The following is a 14846-nucleotide window of genomic DNA, read 5'->3' as shown; positions in this document are numbered from 1 at the left end:
ATGCCACAACTAAAGATCCCGCACGTGGCAATGAAGATCCTGCATGCTGCAACTAAGACCCAGCGCAGCCAAATAAATAAATAGATAAATATTTAAAACAAAACAAAACAAAAAAACCCAAAATAAATAAAGATTTGCCATTTCCTTTAAATTGCTTATCCCCAATGAGGACAACTTAATCCCCGACTCTTGAAGTAATATATATGATATATATTATCATATATTATTAGTATATATAAATTATAATATATATTATAGTGTATATAATATATATTAATATATGGTAGCCATTGTAGATATGATAATAATGAAAGGAAATTATAGTTTTTTCCCACCATGAACAGACTGCCTAAGTAACCTTGTGTTTTTCCCCCTTAAATATCTGATATGTATTTCATTCAAAATTCAACTCTTTGGAGTTTGGACTCCTTAGCAAAACATTGCAGGTAAAAACACTTAATGTTTTATCTCCAAGTTTTCTTTTCATATCCTCAAGGATTTTATCAATCTGTACCTCCTCATTTGCATTCACACTGCTATTATTGCCCTATGTCAGGACATGTCCTTACTATCTCCCATTGGGACTACTGTTCCAATTTAGAGTTATCTCTCTAAGTCACACATTTAATCATGCTTACCACCTAAAACACCTTTGCTACCCATTTTCAAGAGAATAAAATGAAAATGTTTAGTAAAGAGGCCCTTTGCAACTTGGCTTTAGTCAAGCACCTTAGCTCCAGTCACAAGCTGAGTCAGTTTCCTAATCTGTCACACCTGTTTTTTCTACTTCTCTATGCACTGAACGCCCAACTATGTCCAATGAATTCTATTTGAATGTCTAACCTAAATGTCTCCTTTTTGTGAAGTCTTTCCCCAGGTCCCCAGTCAGTACTAACTGCTAGTGCCTCTCCCCCATAGTTCTTTATCTCTATCACAGTCGAACTCTTGTCTCAGCCTGACTTGTAACCTAATAGCTATGATAAATCTCTCTGGTGTGGGAGTATCTGAAGATCTGACACTGTTGTGTCATTTCCTAATGCGCCTAGCCTCTAACACAGGATTTTCCAGTAGATATACACTTGTTCGCTGAATTGCTCTCACATCCATTGTGTCAGAGATTGCCCGTTGCCCTCCACTATATCCTTTATTCACCTCTTAGAACCCCCAATAACATCCCTAGACTGCCAACATCTGGATTTCTATATGAGGGAGAAATGAACTTCTACCTGCCACAAAACCTTTCCTCATTTGCTCCTAGCACACCCTGAGCCTCTATAGCATATGCCCATCTACATTAGTGTTTCTCAAACTCAACATCCTCATAAACTCTGAGAATATGAATCCAGTCTGAGAAACTTCAATTTAAGAAACTCAGTGTATAAAAAGATATTTTAAAAAGCAGATTATTTTGGGTGACAGTTTGGCAATTTCTTATAAAACTAAACACTTGGTATTTACCCAAAGGAGTTGAAAGCTTATGTCCCTACAAACACCTGCAAATAGATGTCTATAGCAGCTTTTTTCATAATTGCCAAAACCTGGGAACAATCAAGATGTTCTTCAGTAGGTGAATGGATGAACAAATATTCCAGATAATAATAATGGAATATTATTAAGCACTAAAAAGAAAGTAGCTACCAAGCCATGAAAAAATACGGAGGAAACTTCAATGCATATTACTAAGTAGATGAAGCCAATCTGAAAAGGCTACATACTGTACAATTCCAACTATACGACATTCTGGAAAAGGCAAAACTGTGGAGACAGGGGAAGATGGCAGAGTAAGAAGCATCTTGCATCTGTCTCCCACCTAGGCAACAACTGCACTGGCAGAATTCTGTCGTAACTATTTTGGAATTCTGGAGTCTATTGAAGACTTGCAACTTCTGGGGGAAGATGTGGAAGGTAAATTAGGGTTAATTTTGCTTAATTTCAGTTCTTAGCAAAGTAGCAGCTACCCATCCCTCATTCCTCATGCAAAAGAACTAAGCTGGACCCTTACCTAACACATACACAAAAATTAACTCAGAATGGACCAAAGACCTAAATGTAACACCTTAAACTATAAAACTCTTAGAAGAAAACATAGGGAAAATGCTTCATGACACTGGATTTGGCAATGTGACACCAAAAGCAAAGCAACGAAAGAAAAAATAGACAAATTGAACATCATGAAAAATTAAGGGGCTTCCCTGGTGGCACAGTGGTTAAGAATCCGCCTGCCAATGCAGGGCACACGGGTTCAAGCCCTGGTCCAGGAAGATCCCATATGCCGCGGAGCAACTAAGCCTGTGTGCCACAACTGCTGAGCCTGTGCTCTAGAGCCCGCGAGCCACAACTACTGAGCCCACGTGCCACAGCTACTGAAGCCCGCGTGCCTAGAGCCCGTGCTCCGCAACAAGAGAAGCCACCGCAATGAGAAGCCCGCGCACTGCTACGAAGAGTAGCCCCTGCTCGCAGCAACTAGAGAAAGCCCGCACACAGCAACAAAGACCCAACGCAGCCAAAAATAAATAAAACAAATAAATTTATTTAAAAAAATTAAAAATTTTGTGCCTCTAAAAACAATATCCACAGAGTAACAAGGCAACCCACAGAATGGGAGAAAATATTCGCAAATCATATATCTGATAAGGGATTAAGAGCTAGAATATATAGAGAACTGCTAACACTCAACAACAAAAAAAACAAACAACCTGATTCAATAACAAAGGACCTGAATAGACATTTCTCCAAACGAAGATATACAAATGGCCAATAGCACACAAAAAAATACTCAACATCACTGATCATTAGGGAAATACAAATTAAAAATACAAGATACCACCTCACACCCATTAGGATGGCTACTATAAAAAAAACAGAAAATAACAAATGGTAAGGATGTAGAGAAATCAGAACTCTTGCGCACTGTTGGTGGGAATATAAAATGGTACAGCTGCTATGGACAACAGTATGGCAGTTCCTTAAAAAAATTAAAAATAAAATTACTATATGATCCAGTAATTTCACTTTTGGGTGCAAACCCCAAAGAAGTGAAAGCAGGGTCTTGAAAGATATGTGTATACCCATGTTCATAGCAGCATTATTCACAATAGCTAAAACATGGGAGCAACCCAAGTGTCCATCAACAAATAAATGGATAAACAAAACGTGCCACAACTAACTGAGCCTGCACTCTAGAGCCCGTGCTCTGCAACAAGAGAAGCCACCACAACAAGAAGCCCACGCACCACAATGAAGAGTAGCCCCCACTCGCCACAACTAGAGAAAGCCTGTGAGCAGAAACAAAGACCCAACGCAGCCAAAAATAAATAAATAAAAATAAATAAATCTATTAAAAAAAATATGGAGATGGTAAAAAGATCAGTGGTTGCCAGGGGTTAGAAGGGGAGAAAGGGATGGCTAGGTGAGCACAGAGTATAGGGCAGTGAAACTATTCTGTGTGATACTAAAATGGCAGATACATGTCATTATACATTTGCCAAATCCATAGAATGTACAACACCAAGAATGAACCCTAAAGTAAACTAAGGACTTTGGGTGATGATGTGTCACTGTAGATTCATCAGTTCTAACAAAAGCACCACTCTGATGCCGATGTTGGTAATGGGGGAGGACTTGCATGTGTGGAGGCAGGAGGTATACGGGAACTCTGTACTTCTGTTCAGTTTTGCTGTGAATCTAAAGCTGTTCTAAAAAATATTCTATTTTTTAAATAGCAGACTAATACTGCAAAAGAGTATTTTTGCTTTTACATCTTTTAAATATTTTTCAAAACTGCATCAAACAAAAGCACAAAATTAAAGGGTCTCACACTGCCTATGGACCTCTAAGATATATCCCTGGACTAGGAGTCCACAACCCTGAGTTTGAGGAATACTGATCTGTATCATTCATTTGACGTTTTCATATGCATTGCCTGAAATTGTGTTACTTAGCTCTTTCATGTTTGTCTCATTATCCTAATTATGTTGCAAGTGATTCAGGGAATGGCTGCATTTTCTATTTCCAGAATATATGTTCTAGAAGATAAATTATGTGAGTTTACAAAAAAAGGAAAAGAATTTTGGTCGAGGAATCAAAAAATTTCACTAAAAAGAATGGACTTTGAGTTGGGTCATAAAGAAAGATCAGGATTTTGATTCAAGCATTCCAAGCAGAAGGGACAGCATTAGTTCAGGGGCAGAAGAGAGAAAAAGGAAGAACTATGTGAGGAGGAGGGAGTGGTTTGGTTTGATTGAAGCATTGGATATTGTAGTTGAGAAACAGGAGATAAGGTTTCAGGGTAGGTTGAAGAGATAACCTGCAGCCACCATTTAGAGAAGCCCTGTGGGTCAGATTAAGGACTCTTAATTCAGTAGATGAGTGGGAGTCATGCAAGTTTTTGAGCAGGCAAGTATAATAATCACAGCTGAGTTTTAAGAGAATGAAAGAAGAGACTGGGAGGCAGCATGGTGTAATGTTTAAGAGGACTTTGATGACAGATGGACTAGAGTTTGCATCCCAGCTCTACCACTTACTGTATAATTAGAGCAAGTTATTTCACCTCTTTGGGCCTCAGTTTCCTCATGTGTAAAACAAGGATAATTATAACCACCTTCAAGATTGTTGTGAGGATTAAATAAGATAATACACAGGGCCTGGCCCAGAGTCTATACTCAGTAAATGATAGGCATGCCTGTTAAGAGACTATTAGGAAAGGGAAAAGAAGGCTTGTTAATTGTGAATCATAGTCTAAGGTATGAACATTCAGCTGGACTTTACGGGAGGGGCAGCATCAAACCCTGCTCTGGTTCTGAGCCTCAGTAATGGGAAAGTGGTGGTAACACTAATGAAACTCTAAGAGCTGTTTAGGGCTGGAGGAAAGGGGTTCATTTGGTTTTTAAACATGTTTAGCTTGAGGGGCTGGAAAATTATTCAGTGGTGATTCCAAGTGTATATTAATAGTTGGTCAACAGAAATGGGGTACTGGTGCAGAGAAACTGGTACAAGTTGTCAAAGCTAGACCAACATATTTAAGAGTCATCTACAGGGAGGAAATAAAGCAAGCTGTGGAAATAGATGAGATCAATAGGGCAAAGAGTAGAGAAAGAAGAGAGTCTGAAGGCATAGCCTAGGTATGCTTATTTTAGGGGTATGGGAAAAGAGAGAGGGAACTTTGAAAGAGTCAAAGATTATGTGGTTAGGAGACTAGGATGAGGATCCATGACAGTGAGTTTCCCTGCCATCCTAAATGATTGGTAGAAAGCACTGTTTTGAACAATTGAGCTAGTGGGAAATATTTTACAGAAAGTTTTCTCCTAGCCTGTGGCACGACCATTAACGTGGTATAACTACTTTAGTCATATTGGATTACCAACAGTGCTTACAGGCAACACTCCCCAGGGATCTAGCACAAACATAATTTTCAGGGGAAAGCAAAGCTCTTTAACGTTTCAACATGGCAAAATAAATTTTACATTAAAAAAAATTCCAGCAACAGCTGGAGCTTCCAAGAACCTTTAGAAATGGGCCCTGTGTCTAGTAAAGCAGTTTGTTCTCAGTAAAGACCGTGCACTTTAAAACGTTTTAATTCATGGAGTGACTCTGTGTGTGCTAATGATGTAATATGATATAAATGAAGTTTAACTCAGCTCATACAAAAAAAGGCAGTCAAATTATGCTTTAGTGTATCTTTGTCTTTCTGGAAATGGATATATAAATGCTTGTACCTAGAAAAAAACCAGGAAAGCTATATACCAAATTAACTGGGATTCTCTTTAGGGGACAGGGTTCTGAGTGATTAAAATATTGTTCTTCATGCTTTTCAGTATTTTCCAAAATTATTACAATAGAATTTCATCAATTTTGAAATATAAAAAATGTTATTTAAGAGGAAGTAGAGCAATCCATGGTCCATGACTTACATGTGCTGAGACTTCCAAGAAAGGAAAATAAAAATCATACCTCACTATGGTTTATTTTACCATGAAATACTGTGAAAATAACTTGTCAATTAAAGTCTACATGGATAGATAAGAAGTCAGGAAATAAAATACTGTATGTTACAAACTGAAAACCCTTAATGTCTAAGCTACATAGTCAATCTATTAGTTATTGTTGAGATTTTAAGGATTAATTTTTAGAGTTTGTATATAATTCAATAGACCCTTCAAAGGGACAGAGACCTTGATACAAAAGAAAGTTTTCTCAACTAAAAGGTCATCTGATGAGTACCAAATTAATCTATAAGGGCACACTGAATGCAATTTCTCCAGTGGAAAGCTTTCTCCTAGCCTGTGGCATGACCATTAATGTGGCATAACCACTTTATTTACATTGGATTACCAATAGTGTGTACGGGCAACAATCCCCAAGAATATAGCACAAACACAAGAGATTCTGTAGCTGCAAAGGTTCAAGGTGGAGAAGCCCAGAAGGCTAAGGGTGTGAGCTGCACTGATGCAGATGAGTCCTGAGTCTCTGGTTAATGAATCCTGTGGAGATCGGCAATGCAATTTTTAGGATGTCCTAATGATATAAAGTGATGTAAGTGAAATTGAACTCTCTGAGTACAGCTTGTGCACTTTGATGGGTTTTGGCTTAGGCCTGCTCAGTAAATAGGGCCCTTCTGGCAGTGAAAGAAAAGAGGAAAAATACAAGCCAGTAAATCTTGTGCTTTCTTCAAATGTGTGTTATTTCTCAACTATTTTGTCTTCATCCTACCCAAGATTGGCCATGAAAACAGAAACAACTAATGTTTTAATCGTTTTGTGATCAGAAAGGAAAAACTTACCAGTTTCAATCCTGTTATCAACATCAGTGCTGACTTTTGATGCAGTGCTCTCATTTGCTACACAGTTTTTCACTGTCTTCTCCCTAGAGAAGATCGAATAATTTATTTAAAACTCAAAAGAAGCTTCTGAGAGCACCAGTAAAGGCTATTTAGAAAACATTGTTTCAGGGTGATCAGATTTTTTTTTTTCAAATGCTCTAGAACATATTATTTTCACAAATATTTCAGTTAAAGCTATTTTTTAAAAAGTCATATTTTCATTGGGAATAATGAGAGAGAAAGACACTATAGTTCAGCTTTTAAAGCATGAAAGCCAGAAAGTTCAGAACTTACTCTGTTTTCTTGACACAAACTTAGGTCTGGGTGATTGAGGGAATAGTATTTCATATTATAAAATAATAATATTTTCTTTTGTATTAAAAAACTCATAGTTAGGACACAGAAAAGAACGTTCTTCTACCAAGAATTATAATGGAGACAACTATAGCTATTAGTTTGAAAAAGAGACAAGAAAGGCAAGTGTTTGCACTTGGTTGATGCAGTATAGTAAGATTGGGAAGTACAGATTGGGAAATACAGTAAGTACAGACAGCCTAGACTATAAGCCAGGCACTTTACACCCACCATTTCATTTAATCATAAAAGCTCTTCTATTAATCTATTATCACCATTTTATAGGTTGGGGGACCTGGGACTCAGAAAGGCTTTAAAAAAAAACCTCCAAAAAAAAAAAAAAAAAAAAAAAAAAAAAAAACCTCCACCCAAGGTTGGAGAGCTTATAAAGTATTAATGTTAATACCAGGCACTTGAGCAACATTTTACCTCTGTTTTTGCAGTCACTATAAGGTAACTAAACAGAAATATAGTGGTGAAAATTATTTGCCTCACTAGTAAGTTTATTCAGTTATACATTAACTCATCTTTGGATTTCTATAGTAAACAAGGTACCCCAATGCATATAAAATAGGAATTAATTTACAAAGTACATGCACAAATAATTTTTAAGACATATTCCATTTCTTTCTACCGCAGGGTGAATTTTAGTCTGTGTAAATTAACCTCAATAAACTTGACTTTAAAAAAAAGGGAGCTTCGGTGCTTTGTGACCACCTAGAGGGGTGGGATAGGGAGGGTGGGAGGGAAGGAGATGGAAGAGGGAAGAAATATGGGAACATATGTATATGTATAACTGATTCACTTTGTTATAAAGCAGAAACTAACACACCATTGTAAAGCAATTATACTCCAATAAAGACGTTTAAAAAAAAAAAAAAGGGAGCTTAAAAAAATAGGGAACTAAGGCTGCTGAGGATTACATTATAAAATATATAATGGATCAGAGCAGAGACAGGCAACGTCAGTGGAAAAGAGCAAGATCCCAGGCCAACAGGCACTGACTTCATTCATTCATCATTCAACAAATTACTCCTTAGCACCTTATACGGGCCAGACATTGTTCTAGGCACTAGGGATACTGCAGTAAACAAGACAAGCAAGGTCTTTGTTCTCATGGAGCTATGGTCTAGTGGAGGGGAAAGACAATAAAGAAGTAAACAAATAAAAAACATTCTGGGGAAGAATATTTAATGTTGTGTGGATATTTTCATATTTTATCAAATTAAAAATGGTATGTATAGGAAGAAAATTACTATAAAATAAATGTAATATATTTATTATTTTATATTTACATATTGATTATATAATATATAATGTTATATATTGTTATAATATATAAACATGCACACACAAAACACACACACACACACACACACACACACACATACATATACCTAAGACTAAGAGGATATTTACCATAATATAATTAGTATTTATTTCTGGGTAGTGGGATTATGAGTGGCTTATTCCTTGTTTTTTTCTCTACTTACCATATTCTCAACAATAAACCCGCATTACTTTTACCATCAGAAAAAAGTACTAATAGATACATCTACATGTGTATATAGGTACACAGATGTCTGGAAGGATGTATACCAAACATTACTAGTAGTTAACTCGGTAGCAAAATATGGGGTGATTTTGACTTTTTTTCCCTGTACTTCTGTATTATTTAAATTGTTTATAATAAACTTCTATTTTTCAAAAATAATAAAGCAACTTCTTTTTAAAAGCATGAGTTTTGGGGTAGAAGATATGGTACCTTACTTTGATAGAATTTTGGTAATAAGAAATAGAAAAAAATCTACCATTCAGATACTTTAGAGCTTAAAGGTCCATTTACTTTTGGTTTTGTACAGAAATGCTTCCCTTATCATTCTTTAACAAATTTATCTCTAACGACCCTGCCCATGGTAACGTAATCCTCCTAATTCAATGGGAAAAGACCATGTACTGATTTATAACTCTACCAAGAAAGGGTTGGTATACATTTATGGGGATGATAAGTAATCCCATAATATCCCTATCTATAAACTTTGAACAACAACTTTAGAGAATGTACAACGATTATATCCAAAGAAGACCCAATAGTTCAAGAAAGCAGAAATGTACCACTGAGGGCCAGATTCTCACCCCAGACAAATCTCAAAATGTTGCATAGATACTTTCATTTCTGATCTGAGGATTCTTACAACTTGTAGAGATTTCTGCTGCAAAATGAAGAAAGTTAAGCAGGAATTCACTATTCTCTGTCCAGAACCAAACTAAAAAAAATTTTTGTAAAAAATCTTCTTACCTTTTTTCCACCTCTAAAAGAAAATTTTCATTGTTACCCAACTGACTAAAATGCAGCTTGGCAGCCTTTCTCTCACTTTCTCGTACGGCTCGGTCATCTAGAGGCAAAAACCGTGGTCTGAGCATGTTTCTTTTTGGAGTAAACAGTAATGGGTCAGAAAAGCATATTCACAGAGTAAAAACTAAAGATCAGTCTCATCTTTTGTTAGAGATGGGTCACAGAATAATGCTATTATGTTGTCACTGGAGCACTAGTAACTCAGGGAGACTACAGGGACACCATAGCAACAACTGCCACGTAAGTGTAACTACCTCTGCAGCAAAGTACAGCTTGGTCAGCAAACAATCCAAATGGCCTAATCTTAAGGCTGAAAGTTACACCATTTCTGAAAGACTTTTCTTAGTTCCTCTATAATAACTTTCCCAGGGGCATGTAACATAGAAGTTTATATCAACAAGAAATGTATACTCAACAATAAAATTATAAAGAAATACAGACTAACTCATTTAAAGGAATATTTATTGTTCCTTGACAACTAAGCCCCAAAGAGTTGTTGTATTCGTTTTCTGTTGCTAATTCAGTTACAAAGTTGGGGCACCTGGAAAAATAAATCTCAACCTGGAAACTTTTTGTTGGGGAGGAAGTGGTGGTGAAACCATCAACTGAAGAAAACTAAAGCTGGAAGTAACTGATAAAATCATAGATTGTCATTCAATAAACAATAAAAGGACTCGTCATACATCCTGCCAAAACAAAAGAGTTACATAAATATTGACTAATAAACAAATATATCCTGCCAGTGCACACTCTGGGCCAACATCCAAAAGGTTAGGAGGCAGCTGGTTTAAAGTAAGATTCTGGGGCAAAGAACAGGGGAGGAGGGTCTCACCCAGTTTCTCCAGAGTTTGTAGCGTGTACACAGCAAAGAGCCTATAATCTGTATCTTTCCTGACAACAGGATTGAGTCTCAAATCTAGTTCTTTGAGGAAGGGTAAAGGCTGTAGGCGGGACACCTCCACTAATGAAGGAATGTTGTTATAATATAAATTCAGGTCTTGGAGTGAACATAAATACTGGATGCCCTGCAAGGAAAAGACTACATTGTGAAACTGCACATTGGGAAGCACTAGGAATCTCACAGATAAAGATGGAAATACAACTATTACTTTCCATCCTTAAACAGTTACCTGAGACACCTATGAGAAAGGCAGGGTTGAAATTCCCATTTAGTTGCCTGAGAATAAGAATGCTGCAGCCCATGGGTACTGGATGTGCTATACATTAAATAATTCATAGATATCATACATTTCCTCCTTTATAAGCTCTGACATCCAAATATCTGCGGTCAGCTCTCTACTTCTGTTGCCCCCCATCACTCTCCCAATCCAATCCTTCTCAGTGGTAGCCAAGCCAAGTCACTTTTGCACTTCTCTCACCCTTGCTATAACCACTCTCCTGACCCCAGGAGCACCTCAATTTAAAAGACGGAGGGAGGGAGGCAAAAGAGAGATGGTTCTGGGGAGAACGGCAGGGAAAAAAATTAAGTGTGTATGTATATGTTCTTATATCTCAAGACCTCACTTTTAGGGTGAATGGACTATATGGCAAAACAAAACAATGCGATCTCCAAGTCTTCCCTCCTGGACCAGTCTGGAGCCCCTTTTGTCCTTGTTTCCCCCTTCAGAGTTACTGCCACCCCACAAGCTCCCCATCCTCCAATCAGTCAGTTCTCCTTGGTAGAAATGCTCTGCCTTCTTCTGTTCTATTTCTGTGGACTTAGCAACCCCGCCCCCTCCCCCCACTTCTCTAGCAACAGTACAATCAGAACTGGGACACTGGAGAGGAAAAGCCACAATTTTTCTCCTTTGCTAAAACCTACTATCGAAAATAATTGTTTAATTTTCATGTATTTGGCTAGTTAGGTGCTTGTGCCCAACACTAAATTTCAGGACAATATTTCAAAACATGTACATATATGTATAATCACATACTGTTAGTACTAAAAATGGTTACCATAAAAGGAACTCTGTCATTGAGAGTTATTTCAGAAAGGTAAAATTATTTTCCATCATGTATTTATAAAATAATGTTTTTATTCTCCTCTCATTTAAAATTAACCTTTTTATAATTGCAGGAAGTTTAGAAAACTCAAAGATATATTCAAAACATTTCTGAATAGAACACTGTTTACAGTTGGATGCATTTCTTTCTGGCTTTTTTCAGTTCCACTAACTTCTACATTGTGAAAGGGTCAATGGTTGGGAATATTTATCAGTGCTTTTGGCCTCACTCTCAGGGCAGTACACCATTAGGACTGTCTTTAAATGTGTCTGATGTCCCAGCTCAAGTAATCTTTTAATGTCTCATTGTAAAAGTCAAGGGAACAATTCTTATCCTCCTCTCATGTTTCCCAGTTGGCATAAATTCATGTATTCCCCAACGCTACACTAGAACTAAACACAAAACATTTCTCCCCTGGGAAAATTAAGCAAAATGATTCAGAGCTGCTAGAGATGAATACATGCAGATAAATCATAGATGTAAAAAAATTTGTAAAACTAACATTTATTAAGTGCTTCCTATATGCCAAACACTACAGGAGTCTTATATATGTAATATTTGATTACACGTGCTAATTTGATTAATCTTCACAACAGTTTTCAGCCAATTTACAGAAATGGAACAAAAGAGAGTACAAAAGTAAATGACAGCAATGTTCACTCAGTTTTTTTTAGTCTGAAAAGAACAATCAGATAAAAATACATATGAGAAGAGGAGACCTAAATAACTCTGTACTAATACTTTCTGAAATTTGTGGGCCAAATACAAAGGGCTGTTATCAAAGAGTCTAAAGACCTAGTTCAACTTGGAATTTCTGCTTTTAGAATCCTAGTTGGAAATTTGATCTAGCTTGGATTTCTTCTTTCGGGGCCCTTAGTTTTAGACCTTGAGATTGGGTCTAGTTTGTGTTGTTGAACAAGTTTCCCCTAAGAAATGCAAAACTGGAGGAATAATCCAGATCATTAACCAATCCTGGATAGAATCTGTAAGTCTTTCACCTTCAGTCTTGCACAGAAGGGCTTTATCAAGACAGCCCCATAGCTGGGCAAAAAGGGAACAGTGGAAGAAATACCATTTGGGGGTCTATGCAAAGAAAATAAAACTTCCATCTCTGTGTGTGTGGGTGTTTATATTTGTAGAGCTCTTTCTGTGTGTTTGCTAATCCTCACACTTTCTGCTTAAGCATGCTCCCACCTACTTTCCTAAACTGCCCTCTGCTCCACCATCTCCTGGCCTGGAAATTTTTGTTTTCAAGACCGTCATTTCCTCCCCCTCCTAGAAAAAACTCACAGTAGCAACTTAGGCCACGCACCAACATCATCAGAATCCCCTGGGAATGTCCTGGACCCACCACAGATTTATTAACTTAGAGTCTCTCTCGGAATAGGGACTAAGACTCTGTACTCTTATTATTATTATTATTATACATTTATTTATTATTATTATTTTTTTTTTGGCCATGCCACATGGCTTGTAGAATCCTAGTTCCCTGACCAGGGATTGAACCCACGCCCTCAGCAGTGAAAGCACAGAGTCCTAATTACTGGACCACCAGGGAATTCCCAAGAATCTGTACTTTTAACAGTGCTCCTCATAATTTTTTAACACACATTAAAAATTGTACTATTGACCCAACACAGCCATAAATAAATAAATAAATAAATAAATTTTTTTTAAAAATTAAAAAAAAAAATTGTACTATTGCCCTAGGCAGTGATAGTTTAATATAGTTTTCTCTCAGTATAAAAGGAATTTTTTCCCAATATTTTATAATAAAAAAATGTCAAACATAAAAGAATTTTACAGTGAATAGTAAAATTTAGTTTGGAAACATTTAAAAGGAAGATGCTATATTCCCCAGGCTGATATATCTATCTTTTATTTCTTCTCATCAAAAAAATAAACAGACTGGTCATAGAATATAGAACTTACCTTCAGGCTAGTGATCAAATTTCTTGATAAATCTAAGGATCGGAGACTTTTAAAATTTCTGAAGGCATCACCAATGGAATGGATTTTTCCAGCGTAAGATCCCTGCAATGAAAGAGACTCCACCAGTTCTGAAAAGAGATCATCAGTAGATATATTATGATCTCTGCTTGGATAAAGAGCAGAGTCACTGAAAACAGGCCTTCCTTCCTCCCGTATCTCATCTGTGAAAGATCCTACATTCAAGGCTCATAAGAAGATCAGATCATCCTTTTAAAAGCATCAATATGGTCTTACGCAGTGACGCCAAGCCTTGGTTTTACAGAACCCTTGAGTTCTCTAATTACCCTGAAGGATGTAGTAAAAGTCTCCAAAAGTTCTCAAAACAAACAAACAAATTCAGCAATCCCACTGCGAGGATTCAACCCTATAGATAATACTCACAACATTTTGCCAGGATATATAATGTAGACCAGAAGGATGTCAATCACAGGAAAGTTTTAGGAGGAAGGAAGGAAGGAAGGGAGGGAGGAAAAGGAGAAAAAGAAAATTGTTAAAGAGCCCATCAGGAGAAGAGTAGAACTAGATGGCTTAAGCAGCAGTTCATTGATACAATGGACAATGTACTAGATCTGTGACCTTGTACAAGTCACTTAACTTCTCTGTGCATCGGTTTCCTTATCTGTAAAACGGAGATAATAACAGTACTTACCTCACAAGATGTTGTAGGGATTAAATGAATATATATATGTGTGTATATAAAGATATATACATATATATGTGTGTGTATACAAAACTTAGAATAGTGCCTGACACGTGGTGCTATATATATGTTAATTATTGTTATGCAGTCATTAAAAAGAATGAGGTAGATTTGTAGATGCTCATATGGAAAGATCTCCAAGACATTAAGTGAGGGAAAAGTATGACTCTGTGTCTGTGTGTGTGTGACTGTGTTTTAAAGAATATATATGTGTGTGTGTATGTACATATGTGGGTATATGTGTATATATACTATATATATATACACATACATATGTACATACATACATATATGTCAACTAGACTTCTAACAGCACTGAAAAGAGGAGAATCTCAAAACTGCCAATAGGAGCTCACTGGCAAGTGTGGTGGGCCAAAATGAGAACAGCAACCAAAACTGGAAGGAGTGTCTGCAGAATCCCATTTGCTGGTGACTGCCAGGGAATTGCATTGAAATAAGCTCTTAAGGTGCTGGAGCAGACTGGAGCAGTCTAGGACCTATAAACTATAAAAAGTATGAAACTGAAGATCCCTTTCAAGGCAAGACTCATCCCTGAGAGAAATCAGTGGGAGTAGAATCCACATTGAAAGGGATAGAGACAATAGGTTCAAAAGAAAGAGAAG

At 36.9% G+C, this 14846-nt stretch overlaps 1 protein-coding gene across 3 annotated transcripts in view; it reads right to left on the bottom strand.

Annotated features, from left to right (window-relative positions):
- The window catches only part of LRRC36 (leucine rich repeat containing 36), a 69070-nt gene that overhangs the window by 42955 nt on the left and 11269 nt on the right, over positions 1–14846 (bottom strand). For 2 of the 3 annotated variants that reach the window (XM_036834225.1, XM_036834224.1), the window contains exons 1-2: positions 9471–9595; positions 6779–6861 (exon numbers count right to left, since the gene is read on the bottom strand). In XM_036834225.1, coding sequence (XP_036690120.1) covers positions 6779–6861; positions 9471–9595 — 208 coding nt within the window. Of the gene's footprint in view, positions 1–6778; positions 6862–9470; positions 9596–10359; positions 10553–13463; positions 13592–14846 lie in introns of those variants that run through there. The other variant, XM_036834226.1, reaches the window with a different exon arrangement.

Source organism: Balaenoptera musculus, chromosome 19 (assembly GCF_009873245.2).
Source record: "Balaenoptera musculus isolate JJ_BM4_2016_0621 chromosome 19, mBalMus1.pri.v3, whole genome shotgun sequence".
NCBI lineage: Eukaryota > Metazoa > Chordata > Mammalia > Artiodactyla > Balaenopteridae > Balaenoptera > Balaenoptera musculus.
The sequence above is the reverse complement of the archived record's forward strand: the minus strand, read 5'-3'. Positions and strand labels throughout refer to the sequence as shown.